Source organism: Calidris pugnax, unplaced genomic scaffold, assembly GCF_001431845.1.
Source record: "Calidris pugnax isolate Ruff unplaced genomic scaffold, ASM143184v1 scaffold103, whole genome shotgun sequence".
NCBI classification, from domain to species: domain Eukaryota; kingdom Metazoa; phylum Chordata; class Aves; order Charadriiformes; family Scolopacidae; genus Calidris; species Calidris pugnax.
Window position 1 is genome coordinate 4,872,548 of NW_015090990.1, and position 21,070 is coordinate 4,893,617.

General features: G+C 36.5%; 1 protein-coding gene across 2 annotated transcripts in view; it reads right to left on the bottom strand.

The window, feature by feature from the left end:
* KCNH7 (potassium channel, voltage gated eag related subfamily H, member 7) overlaps positions 1–21,070 on the bottom strand; it is a 241,058-nt gene that overhangs the window by 11,534 nt on the left and 208,454 nt on the right. For both annotated transcript variants that reach the window (XM_014954695.1, XM_014954696.1), the window contains 3 exons: positions 17,460–17,712; positions 13,100–13,305; positions 10,326–10,425 (listed from right to left, as the gene is read on the bottom strand). In XM_014954695.1, the coding sequence (XP_014810181.1) occupies positions 10,326–10,425; positions 13,100–13,305; positions 17,460–17,712 (559 nt within the window). The remainder of the gene's footprint in view (positions 1–10,325; positions 10,426–13,099; positions 13,306–17,459; positions 17,713–21,070) is intronic.

Here is a 21,070-nt window from a genome sequence, read left to right on the forward strand (position 1 = left end):
CGTAAGAAAATTTTAATGTAGATGTCTCCCATGCCTTTTCTTGTGGGAATATAGGGTGAAATACATGCAGTCACGCTACAGTAAATTGTCTTAATTACTTACTGCTTGCTGACTTCAACCTGTGAAAAAGACCTTCTAATGAAAGCTTGAAATTACCATTTTTAAGGGTAATCTTTTATGTTCATGGGATTTTGTGCACTAACGGTAGCTGTAATGAGCACCCTGTGGAATACAAATCAATCAGTAGATTCATTTTAAAAGGAGGTCATTGAGACTAATGAAAAAAAATGTACAGCAGCTGAAGTATAGTAGACTGTCTTATCTGTCATATTCATAGAATACTAAAATATCTAGACACAAGAAGCCAGATTCTGCTAACAATTATACTGCTGTAAGCCCAGGGTAATTCGATTGCTGTATCTGCATTTAGCTTCCATCTATATCAGAACAACAGAACATATTATTTTTCAAATGCCGTCCAGGTATAACGAAACCACTGGTATTAAAAGAAAAGTGGAGATCTGTTGAACACAGGGTCCTGCCTATTGAAATCAGGGAAAATTTTTTCATCAGCTGATCTATTTCAAAATATGAATCTTTGGCTTTACTTCCATTGCTTTATCTGCTAGCCATCTGGCTACATTCAGAGAACCAAAAGTTGTTTTCCTTTTAAAAGACTCTTGTTTAATGCTAAAGATTCTTCTGTCTGGAGAATAATCCTGTGATACTCTGCACCTAGAGTAGAAATTAAAATGGAAATTACATGTTTTATGTGGCTCTTCAAGACTTGACGTTGGTGCAAGTCCTGCATCTCAGCTCAACAGCTGAGCAATGCCTCTATAGCTCAGTGGAAATATATTACAAATAATATCTAGGTAGTGTTTTATTCAGAATGTGAATTTCTCCAATTTCTCCTTCCTTTTGTATTGAAATTCGGTCATTGGTTTGGAATAACTTTTTCAGAAGAGAAGAATTTTCTGTCTGTGTATGTGTATGTATGGATAAGTTCACTTTCTATCACACAGACTCCGGGTTTCAAAAGGTTTCTTTTAGCTTTCTCTTCTGTTTCCAAAATAAATGTAATCGTTTAAAAAACACCCCTAATGATTTTTAACATCGTCCTAGTGCTTCCTTCTTCCTTTTCCAGTAAGACAAGTTTCATCTCTGATTTGGATTGCTAAAAACTATGTTTTGCTGAAGATGATTATCTTGTAACTTCCTGCTTTACCAAACATGTACAAACAGCATTTGCACTCTTTATGGTACTTGTTTTAGCTTTTTATGTGTTTTGGATGCCTGCCAAGTTTACAGGCAATGTTCTCTGATGTTTTAAGTCTGGAAATTCCAAAATCTTCATAGTAATTATCAGAAGGTTTGTGTCCTGCTTTTTGCACTGGCAAAGTAAGGGAAGAAACAGAGTTGTCGTGAGGGCAATGAAATATAGTTATGACATAGACTCACAGAAGTACTGGCATAAAATCCAGCTTGATGGTATGGTTACCAAAGATCAAACAGGTTTCTTTGGTGTGCCATGGTCAGCCTGTAGCACTGAAGCTTTGCATTATTCAGACAGTGGCAGTCTGCATGATTTAGACATATTTTCTCTTAATGTATTAGTCTGCTGCAAATAATATTGGTCAAAGTGTCAGTAATTATTACATGTGGAGCAGCATTGTTTAATATTACTGTAATTTCATTTACTGGAATTTGTCCTATTTAATCAGGCTAACTATGTAACCTAGTGTTTCGTAAGGAGACAAATTTTTACATTTTTTTTACCCTTTTTCAGCCATCCAATAAAAAGTCCCATAATATGCCTAGACAAATTCAATTTTGTGCAGGAAATGAGGCATATTACTTCCTCTTCTCTGCAGGAAGCAATTTATGTCCCAAACCATAAAACAGATAATCCTTACCATTATATGATCTGCAGAACTATAAATCTGTTCAGCAGACATGATGTCTTCCCTTTCCTTTGAAAAAACCTACAATATTATTTTATGCTACCCTAAGTACATCCCTTGGTAAGGAGAAATGCACACTGACTTGGAAGGAGGGCTGTTCATTGCTCAAAAGGTCTGCAGATCTTCAGATTCCCAGCAAGTAATTTAGATCAACTGTTATTAGCTCTTATGTGATATTCACAAATATTCCTGTGGTGGTTAATCTGTCTTTCCTACATCTGAACAAAATATTCACTAGTCATCATCACAGAAGCACAGAATCACAGAATGATAAGGGGTTGTAAACATGAAAATGAAAAGCAGCTCAGTGTCTGGTCATTCAGCGGACAACTGTTGCTATGGTGAAGATACAACTTTTTGCCATATTTTTATATATATCTAAGAAAAAAAAGAAAAAAGTTAGAGTATTTTGTATTTCTTTAATATATATTATTAAAAGAAGGAAATCCAGAGGCAAGATTTCTGGCACTTGTTTCTGTTGCCCTCCTTTCTTGGACTTGGGTCTTTCAGATATGGTCTCTAAGGCCAGTCCACAATTAATATTTTTACTTGAAAATTATGTTCATACTGGATGTTCCAATGACAGACTTCATAATGGATTTTTAATTCACAAGTTCTATTAACTCTTTATTTTAGTGAATGTATTTTTAATTAATTTAAAATATTCAGAGAGAAATCTATACTGATTTGCAAAAAGTCTTAGGGAAAACAGTGTGAAGAACTTCAGTGGATTTATTTTCCAATGGGAGAAGGATGTGATCCTCACAATCTTTACAAATGCATGACAAGCAATAGATAAAATTTTGGACTTCATTTTGTATGCAATGTTTGAAGTGAGAAATTTGCTATCAGAAAATTTGTCTGAAAATTGATTTTCACCTTATCTATGGAGATATTTAACCCTTCTCAAACATCAAAAAGTACTAGAACTTACTCTGAATTCACTTAGACAAACTTAGGACATTTATAAATCTTGAATTTTAGTGCTTGAGCTCTTGTCTCTCAGAATCAACTTGGCCTACACTCAGCCTCAGAGTCCTGATGCGTATTGTGACTCTGGATGTCAAAATCAGTCTCAACTCATGTCCTGACAAGGAACATGTCCCAGGAAAGGTTATCTGAAAGTCCATTCCAGAAGATGACTTGAACAAAGCACTCTACCATTTTTCAGCTGAAGAGAAATTTATCTGTTGTCAGGACAGTCTTCTATTTCTGTCATGATTATCTCAGGTAATGACTGGTGAACAGGGAAACTGGGAAGTGCTGCCTTCAGAAACATTTTTGAGTGCCTGTTGAAAGCATAGCTTGCTCCAACATCTGCACGTTAGCAATGAATCCCTGAGGTACAGAAAAAAGCAAAACCTTTAAGGAAAGTTTAATCATAAAGTCCTTATAACTAACAACTAGAAGTGATAAGAAAGCATAAATTAGTATCTCTAGAGGTTTTTCTTGCTCCTTTGTGAAACATCATTGATGATTATAGCCCTGTTCAAGTTAACAGAATGTCTAATTATTACTACAAAAAAAAATACCTACTTTTTGGATGGGTTTTAAGGCATGAAAGCTGTATGGAAAATCACAAACTTAGTGTGTGTGAAAAAAGAAAAGTAGTTTGAAAACTGTGCAAAATATTTATTGGATAGCCTGAGAAGTTCAGATCTAAACATTTTCCAAATAACCTTAGCTGAAAAAATAGAAATTGGTGGAGTCAGGAGAAGCAGTTGGTCCTAAAGCTCTGAAAACAAACTGTAATGTTAAAATCTGCAGTGCATTTTGTGTAGCTAGGGTCTCTGAACAGGAAAACTCTTTAGATATCACATATAATACAGTAATGATACTTAGTACAGTGAGAGAATTAACATAAAGGCTGCCTTTCACATACGATTTTTTGCTTTTGTTAATCTAAATAATGACATAGTATTTTGATGATTAGTTGCCCTAAAATTCACTTTAAAAAGTGGGAAGTTACATTTTGCAGCTTTTTAGTTATAATTAGAGAAAGTAGTAAAGCATTCAGTGCCTAGTCAGTGATAAAGTTACTTCTTCACATTTAAGGATCACAGAATTATAAATTTTAGAAATAAAAAAGAGCAATGTACTGAAAGATGAAGTCATCACACATCATTACTAATTTTATTTAGCAGCACTACCAGATTTTTATGGTAAGATAAGGACTGACTGCATTACTATTTTTCTTTCTGTGAACATCATAAACAGTTATGCCCTTCTTCAGTATAATATCCAGCAGAATTTAGGTGAAACAAAGAACAAGTGAAAATAGATTCTTTCTGTCAGACATTTTTGTCTTAAAAATAATCTTTTGAAACAGATGCAGTTATATCAAAGTTTGGCCGTTTTCAGAACATGGAAGAGACAAGAGTTCTTAAAGGTGCACACATATTTCTTGAGACATTTCTTTAAGCTGGCAGAAGTTCCACTAGGCACATGGACTTCTGCTATCTGTAAGTCATTGTTCAGTACCTTGGTACAGTAGATGTCTGTAGACCTATCAGACCTCAAAATCTGAAACAATGACAAAGACTTACAATGGCTCCTGAAACCTGGGGTGTGGAAATCCTTATTCTTCAGCCCGCTTTTGTTTTCCTCCTTCTTCCTTGCTTTCACTGATTACGTTTCGCTTCAAAATTTCACACGAATCTTTAGGACTCACTGCTTCCAAATGTACTGTCAGATATGTGTGTGGTGCCACTAGCACCAAGGAAAAATTATGTCTGTCTAGAAACTGATGCAGGAAGATTCTTATTCCTAGGAAAAGTAGGTTACTAGTGGTATTGTAGGAAAGTTAAAATGTTTCCTCCTCTCCGTAGTGAAAAGTTTTAAAGTTCTTATTTTTCTGTGACTGTTTTTAATGATAAAAGATTCCATTAATTCCTATTTCATTCATAATTTGGGAGCTTCTAACTCTTCACTGGGGAACCTAAAGATACAAACTAGTGAAATTACATTGTTATAGCAAGTCCTGGCAATTTTGCTGGAAGGTTACAGTTCGTTGGATAGTAATGGTGGAAGAAATGAACTGTACTGGAGAGAGCTGTTTGAATTACTGTTTTGTCTCAGTGCTGCTTGTGACAGTTTGGTAAGTTAATGTGTCCTCTGGTGTGTTTCCTCTCTGAGCTATGATGATTTGGATGATTCTGTAAATAGGGAACAGCAGAAGATACCGAACCCCCCCCCCCACCATCCTAGACTAAAGACTGCAACTTTCCCATAAGGATCCATGTTCCTTTTTTAAATGGACTGAAAAAGGAGTTATTTTGAATAACTGAATTTAACTGAACATATTTAAAAAGCCAAGAATTTTGAAGTTGAAGTGACTATGCAATCTTTCATTTATTCTTTTGTGCCATTTTTAGTACACTAAGATAAGTTAGAGTGACAGCCTTATCTCTGAATTTTCTTTGCTCTGTCTGGCTTTGTATCAACTTTAATGCTAATCAGATAATAATGGAAGGATAAATCTTGATTTATACTTCGGGAAATAATACTAAAAAAATCAGAAACCAAGAATTATAAACATGCACCTCAGAAGGGATTCAAGGCAAGGGCCAAAGCAGTTCTCCTGTCCAAAGCAGTTTAGAATTGTCTTCTCTTTTACAAGGAATTCAGCTTTCACTGTAGTAAGATTATACTTTTTTCCAAGATATATACTTTTTTCCAAAGGATGGCTCCAGTTATGTGTGACTGCATTACAACATTTCAATCAGATTTGGCGTCTGGAAAAAGCCTTTCTGGGAGCAACCCCTGGAAACAAGACTCTTCTGTGAAACCTCCCCGAGGTGGCTCCTAGGCACTGTGGTAACAGCAGTAACAATAACAATAATAGGCGCAGATGGAAAATGGCAGTGATGGGCTCTCTGATGACCACATACTTTTTGTTAGGGATTTCATGCTGAAGGTAAGATTTTGGGGACATGAGGTCTTGTTTCAAGCCATATGCTGTCTGCCAAGATATTAGTTGTTTCCTGGTCATTTAACCACCTGATACTCTGTCTGAATATTAGAAACTCTTTTCTAATCAAGCCCAAGCAAACTTAATCAACATAATACTAACAGTTTAACAAAGTTAAGTAAGAGCTTAAATTTTCATCCAGATTCTTGCCCTACTTTTTTGCTGGGGATACAGCACAGTGCTTGGCCAAGTCATCTATTCCTAAAATAAGTATTAAATAAATAAACTGGGGTAAGGAGACAAGAATGGGAGAGAGCAAGGGAAGGAGGGTTTTCCCCATTTTCTTGGTACTGCTTCACCTCATATTTTTAGGCAGGAGAATCAATTCCTGAAAGATTTCCTTGTCTTCTGTGTTGCCAGCCATGGCCTCTGGATACCTTATGTAATAAACTTATGTTAATATGGTTTGGCTTTTTAGCCTAGATAGTACCTACAAGCACTGCACATTTAAGGTAGCTATAGTAATCAAGATTTAATTAGCAGTTTATTAGAGCTCTGGCTTCTGTGCTTACTTTGAGAAGAGATCAGTAGATACTTTTGAAAAAGTCCAGTCAAGAAGCGTAACTCTTCAAATTAAAATTAAGTGCTATATAAGTTTACTTAGTTGCCAATATGCTAAAAATGAAATACCACAAAATGCATTTTATATTCCATTTGATTGTTACAGTCTGTATCAACATGGGCAAATGCATGGGATAGTTGTGTAACAAGATGTTCTAAGATCTCTTTTTTGTGTCCGTTTAAAATCACACCATGGAAATATAAATTCCTTGTTATGAGTTCCCTGGGCCAGCTCACAAAAGTTAAAGATTAAGTATTGCTAGCTACCTGACCGTCCAGTTACTAATTTAACAACATAACTCCATTGGAGTTCCTATCATCCTCTCTGCTAGAGTTCATGGGATGATGTTCTTGGTTTGGGATTACAGCTAAAAATCCAGAATAAGGATTTATTTCCATGAGATCATAATTACATTCCCAGTTAGTATGTCCACACTGATTTATTTATCCAGTATTTTAATTACCCTGGGTACAATGGAAAGATTTTATACGCCCTGTAAAAATAACAAAGGCCAGCTATGATTTGGCTGTGTAACAAGTGCAGTTTTAAGCCCAAATCAATTTTCTCCTTGGAAAGCATTTCATACCTGTGTGCCTGTAGGGCTTTAAGAAAATTATGTGGGAATGACCAGAACAGGTCTAGAATTTCAATAGCCTTCAGCTACATGAGTTAAAATTAAATGCAAAGAATGTCTTTTATTGAGAATAATTGGACACAAACATTCCCAGGAAGGTTAAGATTTTAGATCCAACATTAACAAAAAGTTAAACGAGATGCTAGCAAAAGCAATAATGCTTGAACTCCAGGAAAAGTCTTTTCGAAGCCTCAAGTTTTCAAGCTCTCAGTGAGCTCACTTACACTCTGCCTCTAACTTTTGCATTTTTCACCTGTATGTTTGGATTTCATATTGATGTAACCAACTCTAGCGATGCCCTGTTCAGCATGGGATAATAGATCTACACTCAGAACTAGCAGAGCAAAAGAAACTTCTTGCCCTTATGCATTTCCCTTGAAATTAGCTAATTACTAGATGAAAATGAGAAATGAGCAAGGAAGGATTGTATTCTGCACTACTGAAAGAGGCAACTGAATGTAGATGGAGCTGCTCATTGTCCCTCAGTTTTTAGCAGGAGACTAACTTGCCAACCCATCTGAGAGCTTTGTTTGGAACTGCCAGGCAGGAGTACTGCTTATTTTAAGCAGTCATGGAGAGTTTCTTGGCTGACTGTCAAGCATCTATGGCAACTAGCTAAGGCTGCACCTGCACCTATGCAAGGAACATCATCTGTTATTCTGAAAGACCCGAAATGAATTTCTTTTGAGTAGTCTGTAGTCTGTGAGTTAATTTTTGCAGGGGATCTCTTATAGTATTGCAGCCCTTTCCAGAAAGCAGAGAACAAGCTGGTCCCTCAAGTAGCCCTATACCGTTTAAAATCACATTATGAGAGAGCCCAATGTACTATCAATATTTGTTGACACAGGCAAGAAATGGTGGAAATATGTATGGGTGGAGTGAGAAGGTCTTGTGTGGAATAGGAAAAGTAGTGCTACTAACTGCAGATGCATAACAGGGAGCTGTGTTGATTTTGTTTAACCTCTGATAAAACTTGTGCAGGAAGAGTTACCATGGCAACAAGGTCCAAATCAGGCTAGCATGAACTAAAGGCTGAGATAACACAATCCCATTTTTAGCACTCCAAAAGGGAGAAAATCGCTGATGATCACACTAAAGATGGAAACAATACAGTTTCAGCTGCATAATATGCTGATAGATCAACAGCTGAAAATAAAGAATGCCAGCATGAGCACACCCCCTCCTCCCCCCAATAATTAAAAGTCAATAATAATTTAGTGAGATGTAAAATATCAAAATATAAAAGTAAGAATGCTGGCTGTCTCTATCCTGTTCAAAGCATAGTTCTGAAATCAAAATATGATGGTTAAAAGTTGTCGTACAACACATGTTTTTTCTGTAAGAATACTGTGCCCAGAAATGTGTTTGCCAGCTGTGCAGCTGTGTTTTCAGGAACTCCAGTTCTTCTGAGACACTCTGCAGGATCATCCCCAAATATTTATCATTATAGACTAACTATGCTGAATCAAAATATGATGCCACTCCCTCCTATATGTAAAGTGTTGAAATGAATAGAATATTACTTTACAAGCTAGAAGTAACTTCTATTACTTTACAACCTCATACAGGCTGTAGGATGGGCCACAAAAAAGTGACATTGAAGGTCTGTGACTACAAGGTGTCTACTGCAGTTATGGCAACATATAGAGAACCTGAACAGGGATCAGAGAGGGGCAGTAAGCCAGTGGGCCAAAAGCATACTCACTTCCTGGCAAAGGACTCTTGTGATTGCATTTTCTTGGACTTCCAGTGTACCACACTTCTATCTAACTCAGCTATTGCCAGATACTATACAGTCATTACCAGGACAAAGGAGCTTGTTGCCAATTTTGCCTCTTATTCCCCAATGGTTCAAGTTTTTGGTTTTTTTCAAAGACAAAACTGTGGAAAATTATATTCTTTCAAAATTAATGCAAATAAATGTCTCCAAGAGAATCTTCAGTGTAAACTACTGAGCAAAAACCACAAAAGCCTAGGGGTCTTGGTACCACATTGACACCTGAGGAGCCTATTTGTAATTCCGCAGCAGGCACAACATGAAAGACCACTTCCATCTTGTCTAGGTGGCAGCATATGTTTTCTCATAAGAAATGTGAAGGTTATTCAGGCAAAGCACCTCTGTCAACAGATTCTTTGTGAAGAACAGATTGAATATTTCATGGGGACATTTTCCTGACAGATTTGTTGTCAGTCTTGGCTTCCTGCCCTAAAGACGCTTCTTTGATCGAAAGGCAATGTCATTGTTCTGAGTAGCCACAGTCTGGATTAAAGTCTTCCTTCGTCAAGCACTATACCTGCTATGTATGTTTAAAGTGTTCCCATTTAATATCAGCTACTGTGCAACTCTAAAATTGGTATTATGCTGCATTTAGGATTGTGGTTTAACTGTGGAGACAGGCATACCAGAAACAGTAATTTGTCAGACAAACCGTTGGACCATAAATGTGTAATGTTATTCAAGGAATTCTGCTTTCCCTACACAAAAACAAGAATCCTGCAAGTTTCAGTTTAGCTGTCTTCATGACTGTTGCTGTCTGAGCACAGCTACTGTCTACAGTTCCTGGTATTAGGCATTACTGAAAACTGGTGACATAGTTTAATATTTCACTGAATTTTCCTTCATTCACCAAAGCCTCTAAGGTGAATGTAAGCACAGAAAACGTTACCTGGACTCTTGCCAGGACAGCCATTTACACATTACCATATGAATCAAAATCTGACTATGGTGAACCTACTGTGTCCTGAAAACAAAAGGTTTTCATTCCAGGGAGAAACACTACCTAGCATAAAGTTCAAGAAAGCACTTTGCTGAGGAAATAAAATCAATGCTGCTAATAAATAATCCAATAGACTAGCATCTCTAACCAGTATAAAACATGCTATCTCAGCAAGTAGATATTGTTTAAGAGTTAATACACACATATATATGTATATCTCATAGGCAATAATGTATATTAGCGTTTAAACAGGGCTGCACTGATAGGTGTGAAGTCATGGAAGTTTGAAACTGATATGCTCTAGTTATATATAACCATATAGGGGACAATGCACAGAGCATTTCTGTGGCTCAGATGGATTCTCAAGAGCTGTTACAGTAACAGCCAACATGGGACCCTAATGTACCCAGCATTAGCAAGTGAAATACAAATGAATACTGAAGCAGTGCTGTCTAATGTAAGAAATGAAGTTAATTACCTTTCTCTATTTCACTTTGAAAGGACAATTTCCGTCTTCGTAGTTTGCAGTTATCTCCATCCGTATCATTAGTAGTTTGTGATCTTATTACGAGGTCAGACTTGATTAATGAAATATGAAACATAATGACAGATTAGTCCCATCTAAAGAGCAGGTTTTCAATAGATGATTGACTGTTAATCATGTTCAAGCTTTAAGAAAGGCAATATTAGACAAGAAAGTCTGCATCACCCTCTCCATCCACAGCTAATGGTATTGCTCAATGATAATGTTAAAAAGTTCATGCCGATTGAGCAAAACCAAGTCACCACCTGATGGTGAAACAGAAGTATCCTGATAATAAGTTTACATAGAAGGACATGTGTTCATGTGTTATCAGCTTCCTGAATTTGCACAGATGTGGTTTAAGTAATCTTAGAAAAATTAATGAAAAAAAATTAAATAACCTCAAAAAAGAGACTGTATACCATTGCGAGAAGTAATGTGATAACTGATTGTTATTAGATTTATATTTAACTACTTGTTAATGATTATAAAGGTTACATTTTATAACAGTAAATAGAAGGCTGACAAATACCAGACACTTTACCCCTCATTATTTTATCTCTCTAGACCCTCCCTTCCTCTATATCAGATTCAGTTCATTCAGATACTCATTTCCATAGCAGAACATAATGTTGTTTTTTTCTATCCGTCTTACAGATGGATGAGCTTTTTTGCCATAATAAATACAAGATGCACTTAACTCTTTCTACTTATTTAAAACTGAGAAATTTACAAATAAGCAAATACAACACCAGTTATGCTCTTTGTGTACATACCCATGGCATTGGCTTCAGCCTACTTCCCTTCCCTGTGCTAGTGAGGTTTCCCATATCACTCAAGTAAGCAGATTTGCATGTGGGAGAAGGGCAGAGGGAAAGAAGTGGGAAGTGTTTACATCTTTCTCTATTCCCTTCATTGTAAACCTGGTGGGTAAGGTGCTTCAGTGGTGGCCCACTGGTAGAATAACTGCAGGAAGAAAAAGGCACTTTTACAGAAATAGGACAGGAGCAAAAGTTGAGGCAGAAGCACCTATTATTCAGATAACATCTGGATCTGAGTAATGTTTTGAAGATCAGAATGTACTCATCACTTCTTTTGGAGGATGATTTTATGGATTGCAATAGGCAGTGGAAGGCAACTGGAATTCCTAGAGAAGACTGTGATTTTGCAAGCGCAGAGGCGTGCGTGAGACTGTCCTCCCTTTCCTGTCTCTGTGAAGTCTAGTGATTTTTTCTTGGTGGCTGGTACAGCAGTAAGATGTAACAACTGGAAAATTTCTAAGGAATATGAGCAGTGAGAACTTTCTTTGTTTATTCTACACCACAACACAGAAGATGGAATTTTGTTTCGGTTTTCTCAGTTCTGAGAAAAAATAATGATAAAACATTGTTGACAATGTAATTACAGGAAATAATTGCTCAGACTAAAATCGTCAATGTGAGTTTATCCTCAAGGAATTTTTCAAATACGTGGACATTCAGTTTTAACTTAAATTTATCATTAGACTAGTTCATTGTATTGTGTTTCACATGTAATTAATAATGATGACCTTTTCAATAAACACAAAAGGATGACTTTTAAAATAAAGATTAGAATTTGTCTTTTATTTTCAGAATGATCTTTTATTTAAAAAAAAAAAAAAGATCAGCATAAAAAGAAGTGACATTTCTTGTCAGAAGTTGTATTTGTTTTAATTTTTTAAACTAAAGATCCACATGTGATTAGCAAAGGTGATCCTTGATCCTACCATTTACAGCTTATCCTACCATTTACAAAACTTAGTGTTCTTTGTCTCCTTGTTTCTCAGAAGGCCTTTGAGGCCAAATTATGTTAGTTCCTTCTCACTGAACCTCTTTTTCCTAAAAATATAGTGTTAAGCTACAAAATGGTAGTATCTCATAGATGATGAAATGTAAACTAGTCATTATGTGGGCAGTATAGTGCATGTTTGGCCAGTGTTGTTGTACCCGGCAACTTTCTAGGGGAAGCTCTACCCCAGTAGCATGAGCTGGTCAACAGCCTTTCCCCTCTCCCTTTCTGGCCAAATCTCCCCTTTCTTTCCCAATTCAGACTGACCCCAGCAGTCTGAAATAAGGAAACACTGGTAATTTTTCTGCTTTCCTGAAGATGCAATCTGTGCAAAAAGGGACACTTAGGACAGTCATTATGGGGAAAAGAGACCAAGAAATCCCTGCAAATCTGAAGACTGAGTGAAATTTGAGAAGCCCCTTGTATGCTTTTAGTCTCTCAGGAGGTAGGGTGCACTCCAAGATAAGAGAAGAATGACAATTAAATATTTTCTATTTTTAGGCACAGAATGAATCCAGATAATCTGATTTATCTCTATTTTATGGCTGTACAATTATATTTAGTGTCAAAAGTTCCCCTTGTGGTGACCCAGGCTATTGTCATCTGAAAAAAAACATATTTTCCATGGCTTTAACAAAATATCCAAAATCGCCCTGGCTGAAACTTTAATGCTATTTAAATATAGAACCAAATCCTGTTAGATTAACATCATCTGAATCATTTCATTGACTTCTGTTGAGTTTAACTGACTTCAGTAGCAGCAATCAGGTGAGTATTTTTTTTTAAAGTAGGATTTGGCCTCAGGCTTTTTAGCTTTTAGTTTTGCTAACCTTGGGTTTTCAATTTCTGTTTTCAAGTTTTGTTACTGTGGGACAGATTTGGCCGAATATTAAGAAAAAAAAGTCACTTATTGTGTGTACCTTTGCAGTTTCATCTCTCAGATTAAAAGTCAGTTCTAGATTGGTGAGGAAGAGATCAGAAAATTCAGGGTACATATCCAAAACTTCTAGTAGATCTTCTCGCTGGATCTTATGTAAATCACAGTAAGTTAAAGCTCTCACATCTGCATTTGACTTTCCTGGTTTTGCATAAAGATGTACCATCTCTCCAAAAATATCATTTTTCCCTGCAGAAAGAAAATTAGATGGAGATTATTATTTTAAACATGAATAAGCCATTAAATTAAATGATGTACTTTTTTATGATAATGGTGTAGAATACTTGATTTTACATGAAGTGATACAATCAGATTACCATTGTGCGTATGTTGTAAATCAAAAGTATTATTATTAAGCACTAAAAGTAAAATTATTTAAATCAATGAAATTACATAGACATATAAGTGGACTAAGTTAAAGGAAAATCTAGTTTTATCATAGTTTTTCTTCAGTTCCATCAAAATAGCATGACTAGAGCAGGTTCCTTTGTCCTTTCTTGTTAAAACATTACTTGCTGATTTAAACCATATTGTTATGTTGACAAAGATGTAATTTCTGTTGTTAGGTAGAGTCCAGGGCCTGTCTGGCTTGGAATATCATTTTGTTAAGAATTAAATGAAGAAACAGACCATACTGGAAATATATTTTAGTAGAAAATTACTTAGTTTTTATATTTTTCAGAGGGAATACAAGACTTTGAAGATGCAGAAGCTGTTTTGAGGAAGCTCTTAAAAGGATAGCTGCCGCTGTTTTGATGCTATTACAACTCTTTCAATCAGCGTTGACACATCACGGTAGCTGTTTGCTAAAATTTTCATCTCCATTTAACTGCTCATTTTCCCCAAATCTGCACCTAACCTTCATCAATGCAGAGCCATAGACCTGTGATAACATGCTCTAAGCTAAGGGTTGCAGGGCTTACCTGAAAAATGGAGATTTTGGAGGAACTAGGAAAATACTTGTGGAAATGAATAGTGGTCATAGCAACTGAGAAGCAAAAGACTGGTAAAAAAGAATACAAGGGTGATTTTGCCTCTCTGTTAAACATTTGTGGCTTTTATATTAGGTTACTTCAAGTAGTCCTGGTTTCTCCCATTTTCTAAAAAGGACGCTGAAAACTGGTTGAGCAGCTTTTAGCTGGGTTGGCTACAAGATCCAAAAATTAATTTAAGGGCTGATTTACAGTGAGGATCTTAAAGAGCGTAGTCTTTTTAGCTTATCAACAGGAAGATTAAGAAGTAACCTGATTATATTGCGTATATCCTTATAAAGAGGAAAAATTACTTGGTACTAAATGCCTCTAGAATATAATAAGGAATGCATAGCAAGAACCAATGGAAAGAAATTGAAGCAAGATAATTTAGACCAGAAATAAAGCACACATTTTTAACAATAAAAATTATTGACTATGGAAATAAACTGCCAAGAAAAGCAATCACTTTTTCATCTCGTTATGTCTTCAGATCAAAACCCATTGCTTTTCTTTCATCAAACACAGTTCATTAGACACAACAGATACATGTGTGAAATGTAACAGGAGTCAGTGATATAACAGAGGTTAGCCAATATAATCTAATAGTCCTTCTGGCCTTAGTGATTTTGAATGCAGAGGTACCTGTTCAAGGCAAATGATCCCTTCTTTGCAATATGACTACTGACATGGTTGTAGTATTTTTATACCTATCTTGTCTGCAATACTGGAAGAAGTGGTAGATTCTGTGAGGTCCACAACCATTATATTTTCCAAGGATTTGGTACAGAATAAGGTCAGTACTGATCAGACTACTCAAGAACAGCAGTCACAGGGCCACATTCTCACTGCAGTTACAGAGACGTGGTGGGATAGCTCTCATGACTGGAATGTTGTCATGGATGGCGATGTACTTTTTAGGAAGGACAGTCCAGCTGAAATTAGCCTCATGTTCACAGGCCCTGATTCTCATGGAGGACTTCCACCATCCTGATATTTGCTGGAAAGGCAACACAGCCAGACACACACAGTCCAGAAGGTTTCTGCAGAGCATTGATGATAACTTTTTGACACAGGTAGTGGAGGAACCAATGAGGAGAGGTGCGCTACGGGACCTTGTGCTGACAAAGAAGGACTAGTTATGGAAGTGAAGGTTGGAGATAGCCTTGGCTGCAGTGACCATGAGATGGTGGAGTTCAGGATCCTGTGGGGAAGAAGCAGGGAAAAAAGCAGAATGAGGGGACAGAGTGTACCCTCAGCAAGTTTGCTGATGACACAAAACTGGGAGGAGTGGCTGACACATCAGAAGGCTGTGCCGCCATCCAGTGAGACCTGGACAGGCTAAAGAGTTGGGCAGAGGGGAACCTAATGAATTTCAACAAGGGCAAGTGTAGGGTCCTGTACCTAAGGAGCATTAAACCCATGCACCAGTACAGGACAGTGGTTGACCTACTGGAAAGCAGCTCTGCAGAGAGGGACCTGGGAGTCTGGGTGGACCACAAATTAATGATGAGCCAGCAATGTGCCCTTGTGGCCAAGGTGGCCAATGGTCTCCTGGGGTGCATTAAAAAGAGCATGGCCAGCAGGTGGAGGGAGGTCAGCCTTCCCCTCTACTCTGTCCTAGTGAGGCCACATCTAGAGAACTGTGTCCAGTTCTGGGATCCCCAGTTCAAGAAAGACAAGGAACTACTGGAAAGTGTCCAGTGGAAGGCTACAAAGATGATCAGGGGAATGGAGCGCCTGTCTTATGAGGAAAGGCTGAGAGATCTGGGTCTGTTTGACCTGGAGAAGAGAAGACCGAGAGGGAATTTCATCAATGCTTATAAATATCTAAAGGGTGGGTGTAAAGAGGATGGGACCGTACTCTTCTCCGTGGTGCCCAGGAACTGGACAAGGGACAATGGACACAAACTGGAATACAGGAAATTCCATCTGAGCATGAGGAAAAACTTCCTCACTTTGAGGGTGACAGAGCACTGAAACAGGCTGCCCAGAGATGTTGTCGAGGCTCCTTCTCTGGAAATATTGAAAACCCGCCTGAATGCATTCCTGTCCAACCTGCTCTAGGTGAACCTGCTTTGGCAGGGGGTTTGGACTAGATGATCTCCAAAGGTGCCTTCCAACCCCGACCATTCTTTGATTCTGCAAGTGCTATAGAAATTCACAAGTTTTTGATGTAAGAGATGAAATCTTTGATGAACCATACTGTTCATAATCAGGGGAAGACACTCAGACAAGTAAGTAAAAACCTCATGGTGTTATACTTGCATGCTCCCTCCTTTGCTTGTGCCTAAAGGTGGCCTAGCTGATGAGATGCAACACCATGAGATGACAATTTATCTTGATAACACTATCTAAACCAAGGAAGGATTGCTGTAGGCACACCTTTGTACTTCTGCTCAATATCCACCCTGCAAAGTACTAGCAGAATAATCAGTCACAAGTGGATTAATAGCAACATATTGCTACTAGTCCACATTTTGCTTTAGCTACTTATCTGGCTGTAAGTTCCTAAAGTGATGATAAAGAGAAAGGAGACTATATGAATGATGTTACAGCTGGTGTTGGTTTCCATACAGCAAAATCCTTACTCATCTACTCAGTTATTCTTTGAATTCTTATTACCTGATACTAAATTGGAGAAACAAATCAGTAGTCTTCTTTCGGTAGGGTGTCAGTTATTTGACTTTTAAAATTGCTGTAGCTAAAGAAGTCTTACTGGTTCCACATAAGAGCCATCACCAGCTGCAGGTGAGCTCCGAGCTGTACTGAACATTGCTCTGAGGCATCTTAATTGGGAAAGAAAACAAGTAACTCCCCATACTATACAAACAAGAATGTGTTAATAAGAAATATAGTGGAAACGCTGGTGTTATTACATTTAATCAGTCTAGATCAGGTACGTCTGTTATTCTCTTCCATTTCTATACACTCAGTGGACAGAAGCAGAAGATTTTGAAAACCTCTAGAAGACATTTTGAATGCCTAAAGTAGATACATGTTTTTCTCCAGTTGGCATATCATATCCTCCTACACTGTTCAAAGGGTATCCTTGATTTTGGTTCTTGCAGCATAATCAGAAGTGGAGTAATTCAATACCTGCTTGCATCAACTTGCAGCTTTCCACTTAGAAAGGAAGAAATCTGACTCACTCCTGCTCTTGTATTTTAGATATCCAAGGTTGTGGGTTCTTTGGTGCAGATGAATTATTGCAGTAATTGTAGACTTTGCACCTTAAAAAAATTATTTTTCTGCTTCATTTTAAATAACAGTGAATAAAACATTTACAGATTTCCTCCCCCAGGAATAACAATGGGTATTTCTTTACAGTCCCCTGACTCTTTTTAACATGCCTTGTAGTAATCTACTTACCAAGAATGGCTACAACAATGTCACTCTTTAGGATTTCAATGGACCCTCTTGACACAAAGTATAGAGCAGTGAGAACATCTCCACAGTGCACTAAAGTGTCTCCAGGGGGTGCATGTGTTGTCTTAAATTTCATAGCCAAAGCTCGAAGACAGCCTTTACTGGCCCCCCGGAAAGCTTTGCAATTCTGAAGCAAATTTTGGTTGAGGTGCAGACAAATGTCAGCTTGTAAGCATTCTGGAAACCCCTTCAGGACCTGGAAAGACAAGCATAATGATTTCAGGTGAATACTATGAAACTTGCTTTATATAATTTTTATATTTTCTTCCTGGACAGAAAAAAAAGAAGTAATATACAAATAGAGGTGGCCCTGAGAGCTATCAGCGTATTACAATTCAACAAGTGCATAATTTAATCAATACTGCAAAGCTTGTACAATGTGAATATTAATGTACATACTAATGTATGTAGCGGCTACAAAATTCTTTCATTGCAAGAAACAGTATCAAGGTATACGATTGAATATACTGCAGTAAAAGAACAAGCAAGACAGCTAAAGGGAGAGTCTTGACTGAATTTCACCTATTTGGACTTATATGTCTATTTCCTTTTTGTCCATTTTAAAAGCACTACATTTAACATGAGAGGTTTTTGCTGAAATAACCATCACATTTGTAAAATGAGGGCTATCTGAACATGATCAAAAATTTTTCAAAGAGAGGGCATTTTAATGGGATTTTCATGTTAAATATATTCTGCTTGTAAGTGTACGACAGCTTTTTATCATAAAAAGCAACATGTGCCACTGAAACAATGATGTTATGCAGATTTACATAGACAGGTGATTTGTTCAGCAAACTACAGAGCTAGTTGCTATGGTCCTTGCTCGTCTCTTACTCAGAACAATGGGAGTTTGCCTGAAGTAGAACCACAGGATTCCTCTTGGGTACCATGGTAACATGTTAATTTTGTTTAGAACCAAAAAAGTGAGCTACTTACAATGTGGTCATTATGTGTGAGCTTTTCTAAATTGTCTAGTATCATATTACCCCTTATTCTTTTAGAATCAATAAATGTTTTCTCTACTGACTTCTATAGGAGTGCTGTCCACTTCTGCCTGCTGTGTTAGGGAACAGACCTGATACATTATTATGCACTACCCCTTATTTCCGTTAAATCCTATTATCTGCTGTCAATGATGTTAACGGGTCATATGCTTTCCCTGGGACCAGCTTCATCTGATGCATATTTCTAAGGACAAAACACGATCTGATGCTGCCAGTCTTATGAATATGTGAACAGGATGTGTCTTTTTGTTATTAGAGCAGTCTGTTAATTCATTCCTGTTTATGCTCTGCAGTGTTTTTCTACAAACATGCAAATATTCTGGCACAGAAAAAAAAAAAAAAAAAAACCAAACCAAAATGCATTCACTTGTTGCTATATTAATTCTTACTTCAGCACAATAAAGGTCTGTGCACTCACTCTTATTGCAAAAAGATATTCACAACTCATATCCATTGCTAACGGAGAAGATGAACACGTTTCTCATATGAGGCTTTTGTCCACACAAGCCAAGCTATGATTTACAAATGAAATATTAGTACCTTTAACTGAGTTGAAATGTTTCTATGATTGCTAATGGAAATCAATGCTGTGAAGTAACAAACAGAATGTTTTAACACACATATATACAACATTTTTATGAACTATATGGCATTACCACATTAAATTTATACATCTTCAGAAAAAGCCAGCATTCAACAACAATAAGCAAAAGAAAACATGATAAATGAAAAGCTTCTGTGGTGCCACTCTATTTTCAGTATCTACCACACCACTAGAAATAGCTTAGTATGCAATTACTCTTTTTATTTTAATGTAATGATATTGAAATAAAAATATTGTGGATTGTAGAAAAGTATTTACTGAATGATACTGAGAAACTGGTAACCAAATACATCTAGTCAATGATACAGGTGGAGAAAAGTTGCAGGTGTTTATTTTTAAATTCTTCTCTAGTCATGTGAGTAAAAAAGACTTATTTTGAATTAATTATTTTGCTATAAATCTATCTGAATTGAATTGTGAAGAACTCCATTTTTTATAGGGTGCAAATAGGAATATATAGGTACTTACAGTAAAAGGCATTTGAATTGTTAGAAAGTTAGGAGCACAGCCTTAGGATAAATTGCATTTATTTTCCACATCAGCTTCTGTTTATCTCATTTATCAAGGGATTGTACTTTACCATTAAGCAAAAACCATGCAGACCATGTGTGTTGGTTTATATTTCTGAAGATACTTTGGTTATTCTTTAAAGAAACAATTATTTTGATAATTAATTTATACTTAACATGAACCTGTTCTAAAATCATTACATATTAGTGAATAGTGGTTTATATGCCAATAACATCTGAAAGATACTAGCCTATGCTCAAATATCTGTGATTAAAAAGTCCCTGCCCCATGGAGCTTACACTCTAAAATAGTCGTTACACATCAGAGAGGAAGAACATTTACTCTTTACCACAACTGTCAAATGTCTAGAAGAAAGACAGATGCTCAAATAACATTGATTTCCAATGGAGTTTTGGAAATTACTCCACTAATACATGTTTAGAAATGCAAGAAAGAAGCTGATTTGAAGATAAATTTGTTAATAAATTATTATATATTACATTTCTAAAAGGAGCTTACCATATTGCGCACATTGTATGTAGTGAGGTATTTAATCCAAGTCCAGTAGCTGACACTATACAGAATTTGATGTTTCCAAATTAAGCTTTCTGTTGAGCAGTACAGACAACATCTTGCCAACCCAAGACTCCATGTACATTCCTAATATTCAGATTTTCATTGCTTTGAGAAAATATTTCTTATTCATAATTTTTATCTTGTATTAATAAGGAAGTATTTGATTCTCACAGATATCTTTGATAGTCTACGTAGAGGAGGAACAATTGTATTGAATATTATGCTCTTACAATGTGGCAATCAATATCAATACATTATATGTACACATACTGACATCTCTAAATAATAGAAAACCATCCATGCAGTCTTCAAAATTATGAGATTAGCTTGAAAATAACAAAACTCTAAATATTGCATTTCACTTCATTTGGTGTGAGCTTTTGGAGTCTTTAAACACATTTCAGTCACATACTCAATGTGACAAAAAAAAAAAAAAAGATAATACTCTTTTCTAAACAAATAAAGCTGGCATAATCTTGAAATTATATGAATGTAGGACTAGGCCAAGCAAAAGCAAAAACCATTTTCAAAAGAAAATTTTGAAAATTATAAATCTAGAATTGATCTTTAAGTAGCATTATTCTCAATGACAAATCCAAAATTAAGAAGGCATTTGAATACAGATTTGGGTTTCAATTGCTCCATTCTTTCCTGACATTTGTCTATTGTTACACTCAATATCTCCTAAATGGTGAGTGATTCCACCAGGCCCTGGTGAGAAAAATCTTGGATTCTCATGGTTAGAATCATGTTTAGAATCAGAACTCACGCATAATTTAAAGAGAAACATATCTTCTAAAAAAAGACATTTAACAAGATATCAAATCAGCCTCACCCCTGGGTCCCCCACTGCCCCT